We start from the raw sequence: 22,276 nt of genomic DNA, 5'->3' as shown, positions 1-22,276 counted from the left end.
GCTGCTCTTTGCCCTTCAATGCATTCAGCAGTAGTGATGCTGTTGTAAAGGATACGACCAGAGCCTGTATTTTTGCAGGGCCATTCTATATCTGGGACATTGAAAAGAAAAATAGTGATTAAAAAGAAAAAAAAGGAATATTTGCAAAGCTGACATATCTTAATTGTTCAGCCTTGGAAGACAACATTGGGTCAGGTTGGAACAACAGGAGAGATTTAGCAGGAACATGTGTTGCGCCAGCTCAGAGCAATTCATCTTTGCTATTGAATATGAGAACCAGGCAGGCTCTCCTGAAACAATGCCCTTTTTCACCCAGCACCACACTCCTCTCAGCCTTTTGCTACTGATTTCTGAGCCCTGCTGGTGCTCTCCCTTCGGGTCCTGCGGGGTGTGAGGCTCCGGGAGCCGCCGGGAGCGCAGCCTCACCCAGCCCCGACTGCAGGACACCTGCCCCTGCCAGCGCCAGCACCACAGCCTTGGGGCACACGTCCAGCAGGAGCTGGGCACACCCCTCCTGGCCTCTGGAGAGGATGGGTGCCTGGGGAGGCAGGCAGGCTCTGGGGGAGCCAGGAAAAACAAACCAGTGCTTCGTGAACCACGCTCATCGCTGCCTTTGCCTCAGTGGGAAGCTGTGCCAGGCTCGGGAGCTGTTAATGCTTCTGCCCTCTTCCTAGATCCTGTTTCCGTCCCAGCCTGTATTTTTAGTTACATAAATTATCCCAGTGTCTGACCCCGAGCTTGTGACAGAGGAAATGAAGCAGAGCACGAATTTTCCTAACTGAAAGAACTAACTTGACTCCAACTATTTAAAGTACTGGTCCCTAATGATTTGGACTGCAGTGGGCCATACAAATACGTGCAGAGGGAAGCAACTAATCCCCCACCAAGTCCCTTTCTCCCTGCTCCGACCAAATGCACATCTGTCACACACCATCAAACAGTGTCCCTCCGCCACCACAAGGCAGAGGCACACCCCTTATCCTGGTACCCCTGTGTGGCACAGAGAAGGCTGGAATTTCAGTCCAGGAACTATACCCACTGTCCACATCACCCATGAAAAGTAATCTCTTCCACGTTGTTGCCCAACTAGAAAAGAACTTAAACATTTTAGAAATAAATCATCAGCTGCTAAAGGTAAAATAGAACAACATGTGGAGAGAAGGAAGAGATGACAAAATAAATTGACCCAGTTTCTGAATTCGACAGAGAACCAAAACACAAATGTGCCTAACAAGCACTGCAGGAAATCTCAGGCACTACAGTAACCAAACAAAAACCTGTGAATACAGGAACAACTGCAGAAAAACCATTCTTAGGTTATTCATGTACTTTGCTTAGAATGATTCTGAATGGTAGAATTTATACTGATGAATTCAAAATGGAAAAGGTAGAGGTGATAAATTAATATGTCAAAAAAATGATAATTGTCAGAAAGTTACTGGGACAGCTCTTGAGTGTGTTGCAAAGACTGCCCTGACAGCCCACAGCACCACTAATTCCCCATTTACTTCCAAACATTTGAACTTTTTCCTTCTCTCTCTCTTTTTTTCTTTTTTTCCTGCTGTGCAAGTAAATAAAATAGCCCTGCCTTGGCTGGGTTTTAACCACAGCAGTTGGACATAACCCCATGCATTGGGTTTTTAAGTCACTCAGGGCACTGAGTTAGGTGTCAGCCTGATGGAAACCATCCCTGTGCCTGCCCCATGTGCTGACAAATCCCACACAGGGCCTGAGCTGCAGGAGAATCATCAGCCACAGCACACTCTGTGACACTGCCTGTGCATAGTGAAAGGCAAACACACACTGCAGCTCAAAGTTACCCTGCTAGCATTCAAATTCTGAAATATCTGACTTGAATTCTCATCTTTTAGCATGTTCCTGTACATTCACCTGTACTCCCAAGCAGATAAAAGCAGCTCCTAATTAAACTCTGGAAAAAAAAAACATGGAAAATGGTTGGCTCTGAGCTTTGCCATCCTTGGTGTTTCACACACTGCTGTAAGAGATTTAAATGTTAGTGTCCTACTGCAATAATTTCATTAAAAATAAATGCAGTGCAGCTGTAGCAGCCTCCTGGGAAGATGAATGATTTAAGCTCTACAGCAACACACAGGTCAGAGGCAGTCATTCCACATAGCCACTCACAGCACTCACACTTGAGCTTACCCTTGTTTTGGCATCAATTTTAGCTCCTCGATCAAGTAGGAGTTTGACCATATTTGCATTTCCCCTTTTTGATGCAACGTGCAACGGTGTGATATCATTCTGTGGAAGAAAACAACATGAAAATAAATATGCATATGTCTGTCTTTCAGGAATTCCATTTTTGGTTTGCTCACAGAGTGAATTATGCCCAATTTGCTAAACCATAACACAGTTTGTTTCCCTGGGAGCATGAAAGCAAAGGGAAGCTGTGCTCAACTTCACATGTGGATTACTGGCCTTATATCTCAACATACACACAGTGAAGACAAAAGTCAAATTGTTGTTAGAGTTATGACATGATTGTGCCTCAGCTCACAACTTTTGCTTAAGGGTTGAACTTATACAATTTTACTGAATCTTAGCAATTTAATCCAGCTGTGGTTGTTTATGAGCCTGTATGATAAGGATTCATACCTCAACTTCACCGGCCTTGTAGGAGCCATTGAAAAATAAACAAAACCATTTTATCTGCAGATCTCATACAAAAATTATGAGAGGCCAGCATTACTTATTTCTGAACATTATCAGCAAACCCTGAAAGCCTGGCAAGCACCTTCATTTCAGTTCCACCATTAATTTTGCCTCCTCAATTTGCTCCTCTAATGGTGTAACACCGTGCAGGAAGTGGGGCTGCAGAGAAGTGTGTGTGCTTCCCTGAGTGTGCCTGGCAGGCTGGCACAGGCAGGGATGCTGCACATCCAGGACAGTTACATAAGCCACTGTGAGCACACACAGGCAGCACTCCTCAACAAGATGCAGCCAGGACGTCTCTTCATGCTCTGCTGACTCCTTTATCTCGTGCCCTATGAAGGCCACGTCCTGTGTGTATCTGATCATATGGAGCCAAGGAAAAATAAAAGGATCTAAACAGAGCACGCAGCTAGGGTATGCAGACACAGAGAATTGTAAAGGATGTGTTCCTGAGTGTTGGGGGCAGCACAAACAGCTGGCTGTGTAGGCCAGCAGCCCTGGCACCCAGCAGAAAGCAGCACACACAGTGTCCTGTGGCTGGCTGGATCAAAGGCACCCTGAGCAGCAGGGAGGGGTATTGCTGTCTGACCTGGCTAACAGAGCCTTCAGCAGCACAGGTGAGTGCAGTGATGGAGAGCCAGCATCAGGAAAAGATCCCCTCTAAGCTGTGACAAGCTGACTCACAGCCTAATCATAACACCAAGTACCTCATGCAGCTGCTACATTTTCATTTACACAAAATTTCACTATGAAGCAAATTCACAGCTACTAGAAAGTACTAATTAATGTTATCTGAGAGGTAAAATACATGTTAGCAAGGTTAAATGACAGAGATCCTTTCTACAATATTCATGATCATTAGAGGATCAAAGTGATGACTGTGCGAGGGTAGCTTCTCATTCCTTTAAAAAGCAAAGTAAAACAAGAAGATGCTTAGCACATTAAACAGAAAGTGCATCATGTCTGGTCCTTTCAGGGAGGTAAAACTGTGCGATCACTCAAATTTTCTGTGAAATGGTTTTGAAAAAAAGAGTTAATTCTATTTGACTGGGAGCTGACACTGGATATAATAGGAGGTCACTACATTACTGTAGCAGTCACAAAAAGGAGAGGAAAAAAAGGAGAGAAACAATTATGTGGAGATACTTTCTGCTTTTTTTCTCTTCCCAGAAGGAAAGATGTTACTGAGGTCAGAGGGAGAGAGAGATGAATTCTACTTTCCTGAGGAAAAAATGGTAAAGGAAATAACTTTTGTCTTCAAGTAAAGAGTACTGCAGGTAATTTAGATTAAAGAAACACCTTTTTCTACTTGCTGATGTTAAAGGGTAAAGAGGTTAACTCAGCCTAACAGATCCTAGTGCCCTGTTAATACATCAAAATAATTTAGTACTAAGAATTTACTGCCTCATACACAGACAAGAAAAAAAGCATTTTCCAAGCATCAAGAAAGAAATGGAAGAGGAAGGGACAGCATTACAAAAGGAAAGACAAACACCTGTTAGAAGTCTGCTACTCATTCATCTCAACTCTAAGCTGAATCTAGTGCAGCACAAGGGAGGGCATAACCACACAAGAACGTTCACTTTGGATCTAATTATTTGCCAGCCAAAGCTCCTGCTGCCATGAATGGAGCAGAGTGGATTCTGGAATAGAGGGATGAGTGCTGGCAAACACACAGCTCAGAACTAGGAGAGATGACTTCTTAGCAATTAAGATGACCCCTTAGCAATTAAGGGTTAGGTAACACTGTTTCCTTGCACTGATGAAAAAATGAAAAACATCCACTTTCATGTTCAAAACCAAGTCCTGTTCAAATGACATTCAGATTTCTGGATTGCTACCAAAACTATTAGGACAGCATATTTCTCTCCCAGCTTCTGACAGGGGTGATCACGCTGGCTGGAAATGTGAGGAAATTCTCCAGCACTGAATAAGGGCTAAGCTCAGGAGCCAGGAATCCATCTTTGCTCTATGGGATCACCTGTTTTGACAAAAAACATATAAATTTAATGTCTTCAGCATCTTGAAACCTGGAGTTACTTTTGATTGAAAATAGTCAGCAAGTTCACATTACAAAGAGATGGATGGACAAAGAATGTGATTACTCCAGAAAAGTTTTGTGAGGAAAAACCAACTACACACAGCTTCCCAGAAATAATTAATGGAGCAGGAGGAATCAAGCAGATTAATCTCTATATGTCCAGTGTAATATTTATCCTTATGGATGACCAAAGAGCTTCTCTTTCCTAGGAAAGAGCATTCATTTCCCTGGCAGGAGTTTGCAGTTTTTTGTTGTACTTTACTAACCTGATCAGGCAGTTCATGAAAAAATTAAAGGAATGAATAATTAAAAACACTTTTAACCTTTTTCACCCTTAACATCTCAGGAAAACACTGCGAGGAAAAGAAGGGGGGAAAAAAGGGGGGGGCAAGTCTCTATTAGAATTTAATTTTGCTGTTTAGCTATTTAAGCTTTTACTGGTAGCAAAGAATGCTAAGTAATAATTCAGCTGGCTGAGAGTTCTGACTCCAAACAGATGAAGGAAGAGATGCATTATTTGAATGCTTGAATAATTGCACACTGATGTTCAGGCCAAGAAACTTGGCTTTGGTCAATACTCTGCTGTACCAAGTCTTAAAGAATCACAGCTAGAAGTTTCATATGTATGGTCCTTCTCCATCTCTCACCTCACAATTAAGATCACAAACTGAGAAGTGAAAAAACCTCAGACAACACCATCATTAATTCTTCTGATGACAAAATGTAAAGCAAGGAACTCAAAATGGAGTTATTTGTACTTGTCACAAGAAACAAGAGATAAAAAAAGCTTAATAATATGTGCAACTTTGGTGTTGTTTATTAACACTAAAACTGTGGTATCAGCAAACAAAATAGCCACCAAATGTAAGGTTCTGAATTCTTCAGTGTATCAACAGCATCTGCTGTCTTTTCAGTCTATTTTTATCCGCTTGATCTTCTATAAATTTCTCCCTTTGTTCTTAAGATAGAATAGTAAATCAGGAAATTTTTGAAGCTGTTTTCCTGCAGTAATAAAGCTGAAATGCCTTTCAAAAGTTGCTGTTAAAATATGTGGTTCAGATCTAGAGTTCCTGCTGGAGTGCTGCTTGCCCTTGCTGTTGAAATATCCAGTGTTGGGTAATGTCTCAGGCAGACCCCTTCACACTGAGGTGCAGTTTGTGAGTATAAATTCTACAGGGAACATGAAACATCATTGTGAGAATAGCAAGCTAAAACGATGGAGAAAATGGCCATAGGATTATCAGCTAGAACACAGCCTTTCCTCTCCTTGGCAGACTTCCTGGGACAAGTGACCCTGAAGTCCTCTGAGGCTGCCCGTAGCTCAAATGCCATGGATCAGGTGCAGGCAACCTTTTCTACACTTCACAGCATTGTGGATGGTGGTTTTCCCTCTGTGTCCATCCACTGCCTGCTGCAGCCCCCTCACACAGGGCTTGTGCCTTCCTCCAGAGCCACAAATCCACATGACAACATCCACAAATACAATGGGAGAGGAGTGACCTGCTTTTACAATCAGGGGCCTTTGCCTGATCAGAGGGAACACCGAGCCTTTCCAGCTGCAGCTCTCTATCTACAGCTTCCCAAGAAAACTCAAAAACTTTTCAGTTATCTTGTGTTGAGAAATGAGCCACCTAACCTGTCCCAGCTGAAATGAGACCAGCTGCCCTGATGACACTCAGTGTTATCCATCACAGCAGTCAGAATTGCTCCTTTCTATGACAATTTAGCCACATGGATGGTTAGGAAGCCAAGGAAAAAATAGGGTTAAAATTGTCAGTGTGCAAAGCAAACCTTCTATGGTTCCATTTTAATGCTTTTAGAAAACTAGGAACTCCCCCTGGGTTTCTGGTGTGCTATGCTGTCCTATGAGATTGCCTCTTTCTCTTATCACAGCTGGAGTCTTACAAGCATAAAGATGCTAATAATAACCAAGAAAAGTAAATGTTTGCACTTACAGATTCATATTGGGCTCTGAAATTCACCTTAAAGGAAGGCATGAAACAAAGGGAAAACATCTCCTAGTCATGTGCTGCACTGATTTAAATGCTGACTGAGCAGCTGATCACATCAGGACTGTGAAAAGTCACTGCCAGTCACATGGACTTGGCATTTCTTCTTGCTGCCAATGAGAGAACTTACCTCCACCTCTGAGCTCTCCCAGCCTCTCAGTGGAGTGCAGTTTTAATCAGAAAAATTACACTATCTGATTTCAAATTTCACTTCCTTGATTTAAAACAAACCAGAACAGTTTCTTACCAAAATGTTCAGATTAAGTTGGATTTAGTAAGACAGTTCTTCTCACTCCTCAACTAAGAGCAACCTCTAGGAAGAGCTTAATATTGACACAGAATGTGTGAGCGAGACAGAAGCTGAAAACAGCCAGACTGCTACAACAGAAATTTCTTATAGAGCCTAGAAAATCCCTCCAGCATTAGAGAAAATAGCATAATGGTAGTTTTTGCATACTGGAATTGTCAGCAGCACCACTGCATTTTTATTACCACCATTACCAGATCCTAGAGACATGGAAAGGTTGTGGTGTGCATTTGAAGATTCTCATATGCAACTATGCACCAACACCAACATGTTGTATGTTAAAACACCCAATATCCTCCCCTGTGTTTTTCTGTAATTCAGAACTGGAGCTACCACACAGAATTCCTGCAGAGAAAAGTCTTATATTCTAGTAGCAGTCACTGGGATCACTGAGGCTTGTCTAGATGTTTCAGAAATTAAAGATAAAAATGCACAATCAGATGCTTTCCAGGAAACCCTCAACAGTACACAATTTTCCAGTTTTCCTTCTCTTCTTAATGCCAGTAAGTCTTATATTGTGCTATTTTGGTTCTTGTGTGCTTATATATTTAACTTTACTCAGGGTTGAGATGTATAAAATGAATCCTAGAAGAAAACAAGGAAGACTGTAGCAAAGGGCTCTTATGGCAAACTACCACTGGGGAAACAAAGATGCTTTTCTCTTATGCCACTGTCACTTAGATATTGCCTGCTCTTTCTGATGGGCTAATGGTGTTCTGCTCCTCAGCCTCAGGGTCATCATTAATGCATGTTGTCCTCACACCACCCTCAAAATTACCAAATCCTTTCCTAACCTTCCAGTAAGCAAACTTTCTGCAGGCAAAGCTCATTCCCAGTGGAACCGAGATCTCCTCTAGGATAAGGAGTGCTGTGGATCAGGAAGGCTTTCCCAGGGCTGGATGCAGTTTTATGGCACAGTGAGGAGCTCCTCCTGTTTGCTTTGGCAAGTAAGATGCAGGGAGAGGTCACCTTCACATAGAGGATTCCCTGGCTGCCTCCATCTTCTGACTTGCTCAAGCACAGAGTGGATGAGGGGGTCACAGAGGTTTCTCTCAGCCATTGCTCTGGAAGCTGCTGAGAATTTGGTCCTTCCTTTCTAAGCACTGCTTTTCCTCAGAGACAGGTGCAGCTTCAAAGGCATTTCCTCACCTGGGCTAAACAGATCTTGCCACTGGAAGACCATCTCAGACAGAAGAAGGCTATCTGAAGACTGTGTGAACCCCCAAAAGATAACTTTTACCTAAATATAATTCCCAGTTTACTCAAAATGCCTTCAAAATCATTGAAACTCTAGGTAAGACCCCCATTAAGTCATTAAAACTCTAGGTAAGACATCGGATACAGTTTGATTTAAAGGCACAAGTGGCTGATAAACAGTAGTTTTAAAATGACAGGAATTAGTTTTTCCTGTTGAAAAAATTGATAAAATAGATTCACTTATATGTGTCTGGCTACCTTTCAGCTTGTAAGTAGGATTCATCACACTGTCAGCTAAGAGAAGGGTGCCTGGAGGTGTTGTAATCCTTCAAAGCCCAAGCAGTGACTGCTTTCAAGTGTTCATCTGGCCAAGAAAGGACACAGACTTCACCCTCAGTTACCCTTTATTGTCCTCCTGCACTTCTTTAGTTTCTGTGTGATTGTCTCCCAGTTAAGCAAGAGGGAAATATGGTGATGCAATGAAGTATTTGAAGTATTTTGGAGAAGGTGGACACACGATAATGTACAACAGGAAAAGGATGATGAGTAGTCATAAAATGCCTGTTACCCTGCAATGCATACCCTGCCAGTAATTGTGACAGGTTTTCTGCTGAGTTTGAGCCCAAGAAGTCGAGCAATTTGGAATGATTGTTTTTGCTTTGTTACCAAATGGCAAACATCCAGCTGAATAAGGAGATTTTGTTTCATTTGGAATGAGGTTAGGATGGCTCCCAGAGCTGCCTCCTTGTTTATAGGTGGAATAAAGGGCATCAGAAGCTGATTTACTGAAATTATTTCCATCCATCTCAATGGGGAGTTTGCTGTGCCACCTTCCCTGCACTTGCAGCAAGGCAAGAGGAGAAAGCAGACACAGAAGTGCTAATGCAGCTCATGGGAAGAGCTGACATGACATCAGTCACTGGACTGCAGGACTGCAAACCTGTAAAAGGAGGTACATTTCCAACCCCCAGCCTCTACAGTCGGCAGGTACACAGGCTGGCAGGCACTGTGACACCTGTAAGAGCTGCTGGAGCTGTGCCTGTCCCCTGGCTGCAGTGAAAGAAGGGTCCAAGGGAATATGTGACAGCTGAGAGGCAGGCAGGTGTGTACCAGCGGGGCTGAGGGAGCAGCTGCTCCTGAATATCACTGGGGACATCATTTACTTACAGCACAGCACCACTGCTGCTCCTGCCCACACACTGAGAGCCAGCAGCAAGCTCATCTCCTTCCTTGCCTTCCCTGCTGGAGCCTCTTCCTTCCCTCAGGGCTCTTGGAAACTGGCTGGGAACAGCAGCTGAGGAGATCTCCTTTGCCACAGGCCTGCCCTCCTTTTCCTTACATCCTTTCACCACACTTGCCCTTGGCCTTACAGCTCTGCCTTCATCCTACACATCCATTCACATTCCTCCACCTTTCCCCTCCTCCCTGCCTACACTGATGGTGGCAGATGGCAGATAGCTATTTGTCACACATTTGTCTTCACTTTACCCTGCTCACACAAGCTTCTTTTGTTACCATAATCCTCTTCTCTTGTTCAAACCCCTCCCTAGAATTCGTACTTTCCTGAAGAGTCTGAACATAAACTGAGAGATAGAAAAGTAGTGTTAATTTCTATTTATTTAGTGAGAACAAAGCAAAAATGCACAAAGTGCATTTGACACCCCCATCTTAAAAGTTTGCTCTTTGCACTTCTGAAAGCTACAGTACATATGGTAATATTTTATTTGGGTTACAGCCCTTCCATATCTTTGCTCTGTTGCTCATCTCACATTGTCAGCAACTCAAATAAGGGCCTTTCCTGCAGAGGGAAGATAGCAGACAGTGGATAGCACTTACAGAAATTAAAACAAGAGGCCATGAGGTGGCAATGAGCAGGCTGTACCTGTGGGTCATTTTCAGTACCTGTTCTGCAGTTTGGGTAATCAAGGGTCAAGCAAGGGCTCTGCTACTTGGTGCTGATAATTGGAAGTGCTGTGTTAGCCTACATATCCACTGCTCTGCCAGAACCCAACCCATCCTCCTGTGCATGCTTTCATCCCCTGCAGCCTGATAAGCACTAAAGAACAACATTCAGCTCCATATTACTGTTATTTATGCTACAATTCTTTCTGTCACAACAACTTTATCTAGATTTGCAACTGCCACGGACTGGAGATGAGCTCTCTCTCTCTCTCTGGATGCCCCTGCCCAGTACCACAAGCACAAACAAGAGCTCAGTGCTCCCTGAGCCACAGCCTCAGCCCACTGCTCCTTCAGGCTGATGTTACTGCATCTCCACCTCCCCAGCCATCCCAGAACTCTGATGATGACAACCAATGGAGGCAGAATTTAGAATGTCCAGATCTTGAAGAGGAGGCAAGAATGGCCTTTTTACTCTGGATGTGCTCTCCACAAGTGCCCTTAATCCAAAACAGAGCTGCTGAAGCCTAAGACTTATTATTCTATTAAAACAAGCATAGGCAGATGGTATTTAGTGCACTGGTACTAAATGCTGCTAATTGCTAATGTAGTAGCATTGCTAATCCCTAATCTTGTTTCTGAGTGGGAAAGAGTTGACCCAAGACCCCATTTGTCATCCCTGCTTCTGTGATTAGGGCTTATCAAATCCACAATGCCAAAGCTTGGGATGGTATGAAATGCTTTAATGCTCTACTTGGGTCAGCTAAAGGACTTGGAAATCAGAGGTCAATGCTATCAGTGAAAGCAGAGCAAGGGGTTTGCAATGCTTCTCTGAAAAACTTTGCTGCATGTAAATATTCCCTTAACTACAGAAGCATTCAAGTTTTTAGCCATACAAACTATCTGAGTAGAATACTGCAAATGCACTTTTCCCTTTGTGCAAATGCTCTAAGCAGTGTTGGAGTACTTCTCCTCTTGCAAAAGCAATAAACATAACACACGATCAAAACCTCAGAAGAGGAGCTGCTGGATTATCCACGTGACATAATTCCCCTCATAAGTATACTCTTGAATTTACATTGGATCTTTTTTACTTTTTCTACTTTAATTGAAAGATTGTTCCAGAAACTCATTAGTTATATTTAACATTCACTATTAAGCAGTTATTAATTAAATAACATTAATTACTAAGATTTAATAGGAAATATCTAAATTTCTAGACAACATTTATTCATGGTCAATTTATGCCTATTTACTCTTACATCAGCATTTGCCTTCACTTTGAATGCCTTGATTTTATCTCCCTATTGTCCTGGATCACCACCACATCTCTTGCCTGGCTTTGTTTGGGTAAGGCTTGGTGAGCCAAAGCCTTGCAGAGCCTCAGTTTGTTTGTTTGGGGTTTATTTATTTATCTGGTCTCATGCCTGGCACCACCATCTTTCCTTGCTCTTCATATTGTACCCCTATCCTTCGTGCTGTATCCCTATCCATATCTGTTTGGGTCCTTCCCCTGCTCTCCCAACTCTAAATTCCCTCTATTGTTTCCTGCCTTCCTTCTCCTTACACTATGGACTCCACCCCTAGGTCTCACTTCATCTCCTACTCATCCAGTTTCCAGATTTCCTTTATGAATCACCTGCTCCTGTGCATGCAATGGAAGCACAGATGCTTTCCTCAGCACCACACCTGATGTTCACTGGAAGCAGCGGCACGATGAGGAGAATTCAGCAGGGACACATCACTCCTGCCATATGTCACAGCTACAGGTGGAACCATTTGTGCCACTGCATCCCAGCACACCTTTTGCAAGGCTGGAGCCACGAGAGCAGCAGCTCCTTTTGATGACAGCAGAAGTTTTGGGAGGTGAGGTCTCGAGCTTGGGTTCGGTTCAGCAGCCCAGGGAAAGCCCCTTTACACCAGGTGGTAACAGAACAGCTCAGCCAGGTCAGGCCCCTTGGCTGGTGAGGGAGATGTGCCTCTCACAGCCCTGTGCAAAAGCTGTGGCCACAAAGCAAACTGAGCACAACTGGCTCCACACTCACCCTTGCAGTGAAGTCCACGGCAGCACCCCGATTTAACAGCAACGTGGCTACATTGATATTCCCATAGTGAGCAGCTATGTGCAGGGGAGTGAACCCACTCTGCAAAATAAACAAAACAAAACACAACCAATAGATACTTTAAAAACAATATCACACTGGCATTCCACAATTCATGGCACATCACTGACAAAGGCTAGTAATAGGAGCCTGCTGCAAGTCACCACTCCAGTTCTGTACTGGTTTTCACTCACTGATGTTTATTTATAGTATCTCAGAGAATCTAAATAAAATCACATTGCTATCCAGGAGGGAAAAAAATTAACATAATTATTCTAGAAGAAAAGAAGTTGAATAAAACTTTCAGTTATTCCAGGAAAACAGCAGCAAAACATTTGAGTATTAAAGCAATGATCAGACTTTTATAAGAAATTAGCTGCTAACTAGAAAAATATAGTTATTGGTATTATGTCAATCTTGCAAGTTAAATATCTTAAAGATTCTTTGCAGAAGTTCAAATACAAGTCATTTAATGATATTTGCTAACTGGTTTTTATAAATTCAAAGTAGATGCAAATGAAAATAACATCAAAGGCTATTTTAAATTATTAATATGGGGTTTTTTTTCCAAGGGTTAGCGCCATAAGGACCAGTCTCCCACTGTGGGCAATCACACTGGATTATGTTCAGACACCATGAGTTACCACCCTAATTAAAAGACGTCTTACTGATAAAATTACTTCAGCAACTGATTTTCATATTTAAGTAGTTTTACTTCCTTTTAAAATAATGCTAAAACATGCAGCAATTCCATCAGTCCTGCAAAGTATGAAACCTTATGGGAACTAGATGCATTTCTAAATTGTTAGCAAGCCATGCTAGCTGCCACTGCCTTGCTTTGGGAATTTTGCAGCTGTAAAACCACTCTCAGATCATTCTATTTGCTGACACCATCAAGGTAAGTGTCATGCAGAAGCCTAGAATCAGACCTGGATGCACAACATGACAGGGTTGTCTGCAGCTCTGAGAACATCTGATAAACGTATGCTCCATGAGAATCCCTGAAAACTCCATCTCTCGTAACACAGGCTTTTTATGATAGCAGTTAAGTTCCCAAGAATGCTTCACTCTTACTTTTAAACTCTAGTTCCAGCTGCAGAGAGCCCTGGTCTCTAAACTACAGTCTTCTCTAGCACATGCTACTTCATTTCATCTAAAGCAGGTGTCTATCCTAAAATATGCGATGCAGACAGGAGGGAGAAATGATGCAGCAGCACTAAGTCATGGAGGAGTGATGATGCATAGATATATTTATATATACCTCTGTTGTTCTATTCACCATCATCTAGGTTAACACATTGGGAAGCAAAGAGGGGGAAAAAATGCACGGTTAGTCCACCACTGGTGACATGGGTGCGGAAAGCTTCATGATGGCTGTGGGGCACGGCAGCTCGGGGGGCAGCACGCCCGGCACACACAGGAAGCTCCACAGGGTGGAAGCAGAACCAGCGAGTACTTTGAGTGCTAATTGTACTTTGAGTGCTAATTGTACTTTGAGTGCTAATTGTACTTTGAGTGCTAATTGTTACCTGTTTACCCAAGTTCTCCAAGCAGCAATTGCACAGACAGTCGATCAAATGGCAACTGTGCAGTACCTACGGCTCGCCACTGCTTTCAGGAGTGGCTTTCATTGCCAAGATAATAATTCAAATGATATTTTGTTTATTATTTTCCATTTGCAAGGTTTCTGCAACAGGAATTAAGCCTGATTTAAACAGACGGGGAACAGGGGAGAAAGAGGCAAAGGACGCAAGTCAAATGTTATTCTCTATGGGGTGTTAGAGGAGAAAGTTCTGTGTAACTGCAGCAAAACAGTTCACACCGAGGGAGACCTCCCCTGGCTGTGGTCAGCACCTGAGAGCACCAAAGCTCCTTGCTTTTCCCAACTGACCTTTGACTCCACGTCAGCGTTGTGGTCGTTCTGCAGGAGCAGAGCCGCCGCCTTGGTGTCGTCCTTGCGCGCTGCGATGTGGAGGGCGGGCAGGCGAACCTTCCCCTTGGTGTCATTTTCCAGCAGCAGGGAAACCACCTGGTCATGGCCTTGCTGCAAAGCTACTGCCAGAGGTGTGAAACCATCCTGCAACACACAACAGGCACCGTCAAGGTGTGCTCCAAACCTTCCACGGGGCGGGAAGGGGGAGCCAAGAGATCGCAGCCTTATGAACAGAGCTGGCCCAAATTAAACCCAGTGTAACATGGTGCAAGTTAAAAGCACCCTGCAATGACCCTCAAATTGGAGTAAAGTGCTGGTGAACAAGGTTCCAAATACTCAAAAACACCTTCCTGGCACTCCAGACACAACATAAAATTTTAAGACACAAATGACTGAGACTCATGGAAAAAAAGCGTGAAATTGCTCACAGATTTACAGTTAATTATGCAGATGTTTATATAAGTGCTTAATTATATAAAAAGTATAAAAAGCTGGAATATTCAAATTACAATTGCTAATGATGTCTCAATAGTAAATTATCATCCATTCCTGACAGATTATAATCTACATTTTTATGATTATTTAAAAAAAAGCCAAACAACTAAACAAACAAAAACAAACAAAACAAGCTCTATCCTCTAACATAATATATATGTACATTTAAAATATAATAATTGATCAAGAATACCACATTCTCAATGTAGTGATGTTCTACTACGATTTCCCTTTATGAAAATTTATATAATTTGATAGACAATCCTGTTACAAAAACAAGTTATTTCCTTTCAGATTTGCTAATAACCAAAATAGTGCAGAATAAAAAAACCTGCAAAAACAGAAGGTTTTTATTTAACAGATTTTAGAGCAGATTCCTCAAAGACATAAAATGTACAGGTGTGGAATTTATAGCTTTACATCTTAATTTTAATTTTATGTTATGGAGTCTTAGAAAACTAAAGAATGAAGGAGTTGTCATTTACGTTCTACTCGGTCCCAAATATCTGTCATTGCAACCCAGGAGCACATCCAGCTTTGCCCAAGATAATACCCATAAATAACTCAAAAAAATCACAAAGGCAAACTACTGTGGATATTTATTTATTCAGTTTGTCTCCTGATGAATATATCCAAAACCTGTATTACCAAACCTCATTGCATCTTAGCAAGCAAACGCATTCTTTCACTTTTCAGTTCTGCTACCATGGTGAAACTGTGCAACTGTGAAATAAAAGTGCAGCAGTGACAGAGAAAGAGGTAGATCCTCACTCCATGTCAACAGTGCAGAATTGAAGTGCTAACTTTATAACTTTTGGAATGAAAAGTAATATTTTCAAAATGGAATTTCTCCCTCTAGCTTCAAAATCAAGAACACCTCAATCTAGGATGAGAGAAACAGGAGGGGTCCTGAAAAAGAGAGCTTTATCAAAGTTTTTGAGGGGAAGAAAATCCAAGAAAACCACTGAAATTCCTGGGTCCTAACAAGCAATTTCCACCACACCCTCCCTGCCTCCCAAGGAATTTCATGCTCATTTAACCAGGTTTCCCTGCTGCCTGCAGCTCCCCATCCTCCAGCAGCTGGGGCAGGCACTGGGCTGCAGTGCTGGGGTGAAACAGCCACAGGGCCACAGGGTGTGAAAGATGCTCTGCAGCCCTGAAGGCCAAAAAAGCCTCCCTGAGCACCCCCAGAAAGGGCTCTGGCAATATTGCTCTGCTGTTCAGGCAGAAATGGGGGCTCTTGCCTGCAGAAACCCTGGAGGCCTTGGCTTCCCGCTCTATTTACACATCCCAAAATTGCACAGAAAAGTGGTGTGGACACCCACAACATTTTGTCTTGCAGGGAAATAGAACCAATTATTTCCTTTAATTAGATTAAAATGCCATGATTAAATAGTTACTTTTAAAGAATATTTAGCTAAGTGGCAATCCTTTAGTTAAAAAGTTTTTGCACTTAGAATGATAGAGAGAAATCAGATTTCTAAGAAAACTTGGACCAAGAGAAAATAAGAAAGAACCCATAAGCAATTTTCCCACACAGGGAAGGCAATAAAGGTGTCACTGTTTTGTAGTCTGCTATCTTCAAATAAATTCTCCATGGATAAAATTAGATTGTACATTATCATCAAGCTGAGATGGGAAAAAAGGAAAAACAATATCAAACAAGAAAAACCAAAAACAACCTAGTAGCCCTTCAAAATTTTTCTAAAATCTCTTTGCAGAAAATCATACAGTTGTAAGTGACAATGTTAAATTAATTTTCCAGATGTAAATTATTTTATTTTGGTCTATCTTGACTTTCATATCCTTGAGCATTTCCAGGAAGCGGTTCTGATGCACACTTCAGGTTATAACTAACTTCTAGTGATTTTTTTTGATCCATTAGCACTTAATTTTTCACAGTGGAATAAGATTTCCTTTTTACACCATTTTACAGTGATACTATCAGGTATAGGTGGCAATAAACTAATTGTGCATTTCCTATTTTTCAAAAACTGGGCCCTTTCCAAAAAAGCATTATTTCCTTCATGGAAACAGTACTGGTAGAGCAATCAGAATTCAATAAATATTAAAGAGAGCACACACTGAAGTACCTTTCTATATTTTGGTAGCAAAACCTTGGTAATAAGACAACTGAAAATTGACCAGATTCAACACCTTTCTCAATGCCATACATTTACAACTATTAATATATTTGTTATTTATTTTCCTCACAGGTTGCCTTATTTGAGTTAGAATTATTTTTGTACTGGAGTTAGAATTGCTTTTCAAAGAAAGAAATGCGAAGTGTTCTTCTAGAAAGATCACAGAACACCTTCAAGGATGGATTCTGCATCTTTCTGTCACCTTGAAATTCTCCCTGCATCACAGGTGGGGTAACTGGGTGCCACAGAGAGGGTACCACCATGGTAATGAGGCACTTCAGGAAATGTCCAAGCCCCAAGGAACCCTGGATTTTCTCTCATATCCCAGGGCTGGTCCAAAGCACAGGTGAACAGTTGTTCTTGCCTTATGGCTGCCACCCTTCTCATTGTTCACTTTTTTATTAAAAGTACAGAGAACTTTTATATTATACACACAGCTTCCCTATGTGAGCATTTAACCTGAAAGATTAGCAGTTATGACTAAGAACACATCTATATTTAGAACTGTCTCTAGTTAAAGTAATTTTTTTTTATTTTAGAAATGGCAAGAGACAGTTTAAATTGCAGAAAAGCCCATAACTCTATTCATTAGCACACTTCACAGAGACAGCTTTTTATTCGTATTTAATTTTGTATTTAAAAGACTAGTTTGATATAAGCTGGCAGAAATCACTGCTGAAACACATTTTGCTTTGTTCATAAAGTGTCAAATTCAAACTTTTACCTCTGTGGCAAGACTTTGACTGGCACCATTGTCAAGAAGAAACTTAACAACCTCCAGGTGGTTTTCTTGGGCTGCCATGTACAATGGAGTGAAGCCATTCTGAAACACAAAAACAAGAGTGTAAACACTCCACAAACATTTTATACATGAAACTCATCTGCCAAATGAGGGAAGATTAGGTGAAAAGTGAAAAAACTGCTTGCTCACAGATGAGTTAATGGCATGATCTACACTGGCCTAAGTGAAGATGGGAGAAGGGCAATATTATTTAAAAGTACACAGAAGAATCTTTCAGCTGACCACGTACAATTCCCACAGCTAAGCCAGAGCAATTCCTTTCACGTCTGCTGAGAAGTTAAGCTAAAAATCAATCTGGACAGATGATTTGGTGGCAATGAGTTATGATTCCTGATAAATACAGCCACAGCACTGGAAATACAAAACTAGGACAGGGAAATACAATACAAGTCTGTGGTGAAAGCAAGAGCAGTGACTCTTCAGAGTAATTGACATTTTTTTCTCTTCTTTCCATTAGCTTTGACTTCTCTTTCACTTGTGCCAGCTACTTCTGCCTACTATCTCCTCAAAGAGCTGCCTTCTGAGCACACTCTGCTTCTGGGCACCGAGCTACTTCATATTTCAGGCACCAGGAGATGTGAGGATCATTGGTGCTCAGCAGTTGGAGACAGAGGTTTATCAGTGTTTCTGAACACATTAGAGCATCTCTCAAATTATGCTTAAGTGACTGATTTCAATCAATGCAATGCAAGTATTAGAGGCTGCAGAGCTTAACTCATTCTTTGGTGAATGCCTTTGTCTCACAGTCAAACCTTTTGTCTTTGCCTTAACTGTAAACAGCCTGTGAGAAACTGATTTTTTGGGATTAATATTAAGGCAATGCATTTTTTACCTTTTGTTCAAAGAAATTCTGAAATCTCTCCTACAGTTACACAGGACACTGACCTAGATTTTGCAGAAAACCAATGGGGCTGAAAACAGATGAGCTGAAAGGAGTTTGCCCGTATGTTTAGACCAAAGGAAAAAACATCCACATTCTGGGCCCTGGAGAGATGCAGAGGGAGACCCATGGCAGTGAAATTGGGCTGAGCTGCAGGGGAGCAGCTGAGGGACACCTGATTGTCCCAGCAGGGTCAGGGCACACATCCAGCACCCAGCACAGGTGACCTGAGGCCAAGCACATGGCAGCAGGGACACACAGGGGGTCACAACAAAGGACACTCGGGGAGGAAATGGATGTTGGATCCAAGAGGAACTTCAGCAGCAGCAAGGCACCCAGCAGCTGTGAAGCCACATGTTTACAAGGCCTGCCCAGGTGGCAGGGCCTGCTGCTGCTCCAGGATTTGATATTTTGGTCTCTAAGCAGGCAGGCACTGCTACAAGCACAAAGCAGGCACTGAAGGGCTCACAGAGCCCAAGCCCCAAGATAGAAATGTGTTTAATGCACTCTCCTGAACAGAGGTTCAACAGTTCAGTCACCAAACAGTCAAAATTCTATTTAATTAAAAAACAGAGAAGCCAGGAAGCACTTGCTAAGGTACCTCATATGTCACACTACAAGTTATTACAGCAGTCTGGTTTTGAGTCTGGCATTCTATCGTTTCATGGCATGTTCTATTTACTAACTCAGCTGGAAACAAAGATTAATTTTTTAGTTTCAAACATTTGCAATTAGAAAGGAAGCAGGAAACTACCTAATAGTTAGCTTAATGAAATAACAAATAGGCAAAAAACTCTCAAAAGCAAATATTATTAGCATTTGGAGGCAGAGTAGAACCTTTTCTCCTATGTTAAGTTTTTGTAGGGTTTTAAATATTTTTCCACCCCACACTTTACACTTGCTTCTCTCTTTAAAAAGGGGCTGGAATTGCCAGACAAGTCTGAAAAAAAACATTTTGTCTTGAATAGTAATAAATAACCCTTAGAACAGGTGTAAAATTCAACCCTGGCAAAAAATTCTGGCTTGTTTTTTGGCCTTTTTTAGAGACAGGAAGATTTGGTTAGAGAAGGCCTAACACTGGAACTGTCAGCATGGGAGAGCTGTTACCTTCAAGGAAAGAGGAAACAAAGCTCAAGTGGAGCTCAGCACCACAGACCAAGCTGGTCCAGGGCCACTTGGTGACAGAGAGCACCAGGGACCTCCTCAAAAGCTGAATTCCAGCTGGTATTGGTGTGGAATAGCCAACAGAGGTGTTACATGGGTGTTCCAAGTAAAGACATCCAAGGCCTCCATAGTGGGGTGGGGGAGAAATAAATCTTTAATTCTGGCATGTTAGCAAAGTTAGAGTAACATGTGGCAAAACCTTAGGGTGTATGGACAATGCAGTTATATAAGATGTTTACAATCTCAGATTATTTTTAGTTTCAGGGCTGAATACACAAGTTCTCAAACACAAGCTGAAAAGAATCCTGTCAATCCCATCTTAAGTTCTTTAACAGGAAAACCACGGCAAATATTTCTGCTTTGTTTTACTTCTTAACAGCCATGGGAGATTTTACCTAAAAACACTTTGTTGTTGTTTTCTTTAAATTTAAGTTATATGGTTCCTGGAATTAAATAGTGCTGTATTAAGCTAGTATAAAAGAGTAAGAAAGAAGAACAGAGTCATTTATTTCTTTTCCTCAAGTGAAAAAACCCATGAAATATAGACGACAAATAACCAACATTTTCCAAATAGATCCTGTTAAGCATTTTGTTCCTATTATTTGAAAGACCAATAAAACCCCCCAACCTCCTTCTTTAATTTTTTTTTCTAACAAACATTTATTTTCATGCCCACATCTTTATAATACCGCAAAATGGTAATCCTGGGCTGGATGAGAAGACTGTCCCTTCTCTGACACTGCCTGCCAGCCCCTGAGCAGGGAGAGCAGGAATGGGGTGGTGTGCAGGACACTGCTGGCACAGCCACGCAACCTCAACAATCTGTAGTTTGTGCATTTTTCAAGCCAGAGTTTTTCTGTTTTGTTTTACTGCTTTGGTTGTAGCACCAGTGCTGCTTTCTCTCATTTCAAATTTTCTATAATTGACCTAAACATTTATTCAAAGGACTTGAACCAGACTTACAAACTCTTCATATGCCTGCAGTACCTCCCTGTACAGGGAAAGGGGATGGGCTCAGCTAAGCCTGAGACAGTGAATGATGTGAAACAGGATCCCTCTGAACACATTCTCTCCCACTTTCCTGTTCTAGCCTTGTCTCTTCCAGCTGTAACAAGCAGCAGCTCATAGGGCACATCTGAGGTTGATCTCGCTGATTATCAACTCTATTTTCAAGAGCCAACATTAATAAAGTAAGATCTACCAAATATATTTGCTAAAAACAGAGTTTCTAAGAGAAGGACAGCTCTAGTGTCAGCAGAGTTGTTGGCAGTAGCGAACAGGGACATGTGGCCTTACCTGAGACTGTGCATTGACATTGGCCCGATTTGTAACCAACACTTTGACGACTTCTGCTTGTCCAGCGAGGGATGCTATGTGCAGTGCTGTGTTTCCTTTCTGGAATTAGAGACAGTGACATTTGAAAAGAGTACAAAACCTAAGCCTGAATACATAACAAGAACATCTTCCGCTTTACAATACAGTATTACTTGCTGAATACTTCTAATGGGTGTGTTATTCTGGAAGACACGGCATGGACAGAATCCAAAACAGGAATCTACAGTTTGTTCAGTAAATCTCCTCCCTAGCAATCTGTGACATTTACTATCATTACTATAATTGCTTCTATTAAGCAATTATTGAGGACCACCCCCCCCCCCAGCAGTGGAAAATGGGCAATTACTGCTGCACAGTCTGTAATCACTTGGCCAACACCTTGTGCCCAGGCCAGCAGTGTGAACAAGGGAACAACCAGATAGACTTGACTGACCTTTGTGGCTGCATCCACACTGGCACCTCGCTGGATCAGCTCGGAGACAACCTCTACATGCCCTTCTTTGGAAGCGAGATGGAGAGCATTCAACCCATTCTGGTTTGAAAAAGGGAGGGGAAAAAGTAAAGCAATAAGAAGGATTACCAAGTGTTTTCCAGCTTACCAAGCATATGAGAAGACAAGTTATTACCATCCCACTGAGATGAGCTTACAAAAACTACGGCAAACTTCACAAGAATTAGATTATAAGGACAGAGTAAGAATTTAATCAATATATACTAGCTCTGCGGTCTCGAATTCTGTATGCTGTTCCATGATCTAATGCAATACAAATGGAATGAAAGATAAGGTAGCACATTCCCCAAGTGCAAGCGAAATGGTGCCTGAGTAAAGGGTTTTAAAAAATATAATTTGATAAGATATGTAAACATGGTTCATCAAAAAACATGTAAATATCTTTGACATGAAATGCAAATATAAGGAGGAATCTGAGAAACAGCAAGAAAGGTATTTATACAGAAAATTTGACCAAAATATTCTTCAACCTGATTTGAGATGTTGATGTCCACTCCATTTTTTAAGTAGTCAAGAGCCTTTTCCAAGTTGCCAGCTCGAGCTGCTCTCAGGTAACTTGCATTTGTGTCAGACTACAAGAAAAAAAGGAGAAGTCCCATGAGAAATCACGGCACGGTATAAAAACACATTTCAGTGGCAAAGAAATTATTAATGATACAGCACATTGTACATCCACTTAACTAGACAGGAAAGGATCCCAAACCACCTTGTGAAATGTGGGTCAAACCCCGAGCAGGCAGCAGGAGGCTCGGCTCCACACATGAACATGAATTATGGAGCA

At 41.9% G+C, this 22,276-nt stretch overlaps 1 protein-coding gene across 6 annotated transcripts in view; it reads right to left on the bottom strand.

Annotated features, from left to right (window-relative positions):
* ANK3 (ankyrin 3) overlaps positions 1-22,276 on the bottom strand; it is a 193,133-nt gene that overhangs the window by 115,953 nt on the left and 54,904 nt on the right. For all 6 annotated transcript variants that reach the window (XM_054515545.1, XM_054515547.1, XM_054515546.1 and 3 more), the window contains exons 2-8: positions 21,966-22,067; positions 21,418-21,516; positions 20,946-21,044; positions 17,528-17,626; positions 14,123-14,308; positions 12,175-12,273; positions 2,167-2,265 (exon numbers count right to left, since the gene is read on the bottom strand). In XM_054515545.1, coding sequence (XP_054371520.1) covers positions 2,167-2,265; positions 12,175-12,273; positions 14,123-14,308; positions 17,528-17,626; positions 20,946-21,044; positions 21,418-21,516; positions 21,966-22,067 — 783 coding nt within the window. The remainder of the gene's footprint in view (positions 1-2,166; positions 2,266-12,174; positions 12,274-14,122; positions 14,309-17,527; positions 17,627-20,945; positions 21,045-21,417; positions 21,517-21,965; positions 22,068-22,276) is intronic.

Source organism: Molothrus ater, chromosome 8 (assembly GCF_012460135.2).
Source record: "Molothrus ater isolate BHLD 08-10-18 breed brown headed cowbird chromosome 8, BPBGC_Mater_1.1, whole genome shotgun sequence".
Lineage (NCBI taxonomy): Eukaryota > Metazoa > Chordata > Aves > Passeriformes > Icteridae > Molothrus > Molothrus ater.
This window is presented reverse-complemented; position numbering and strand designations above follow the sequence as displayed.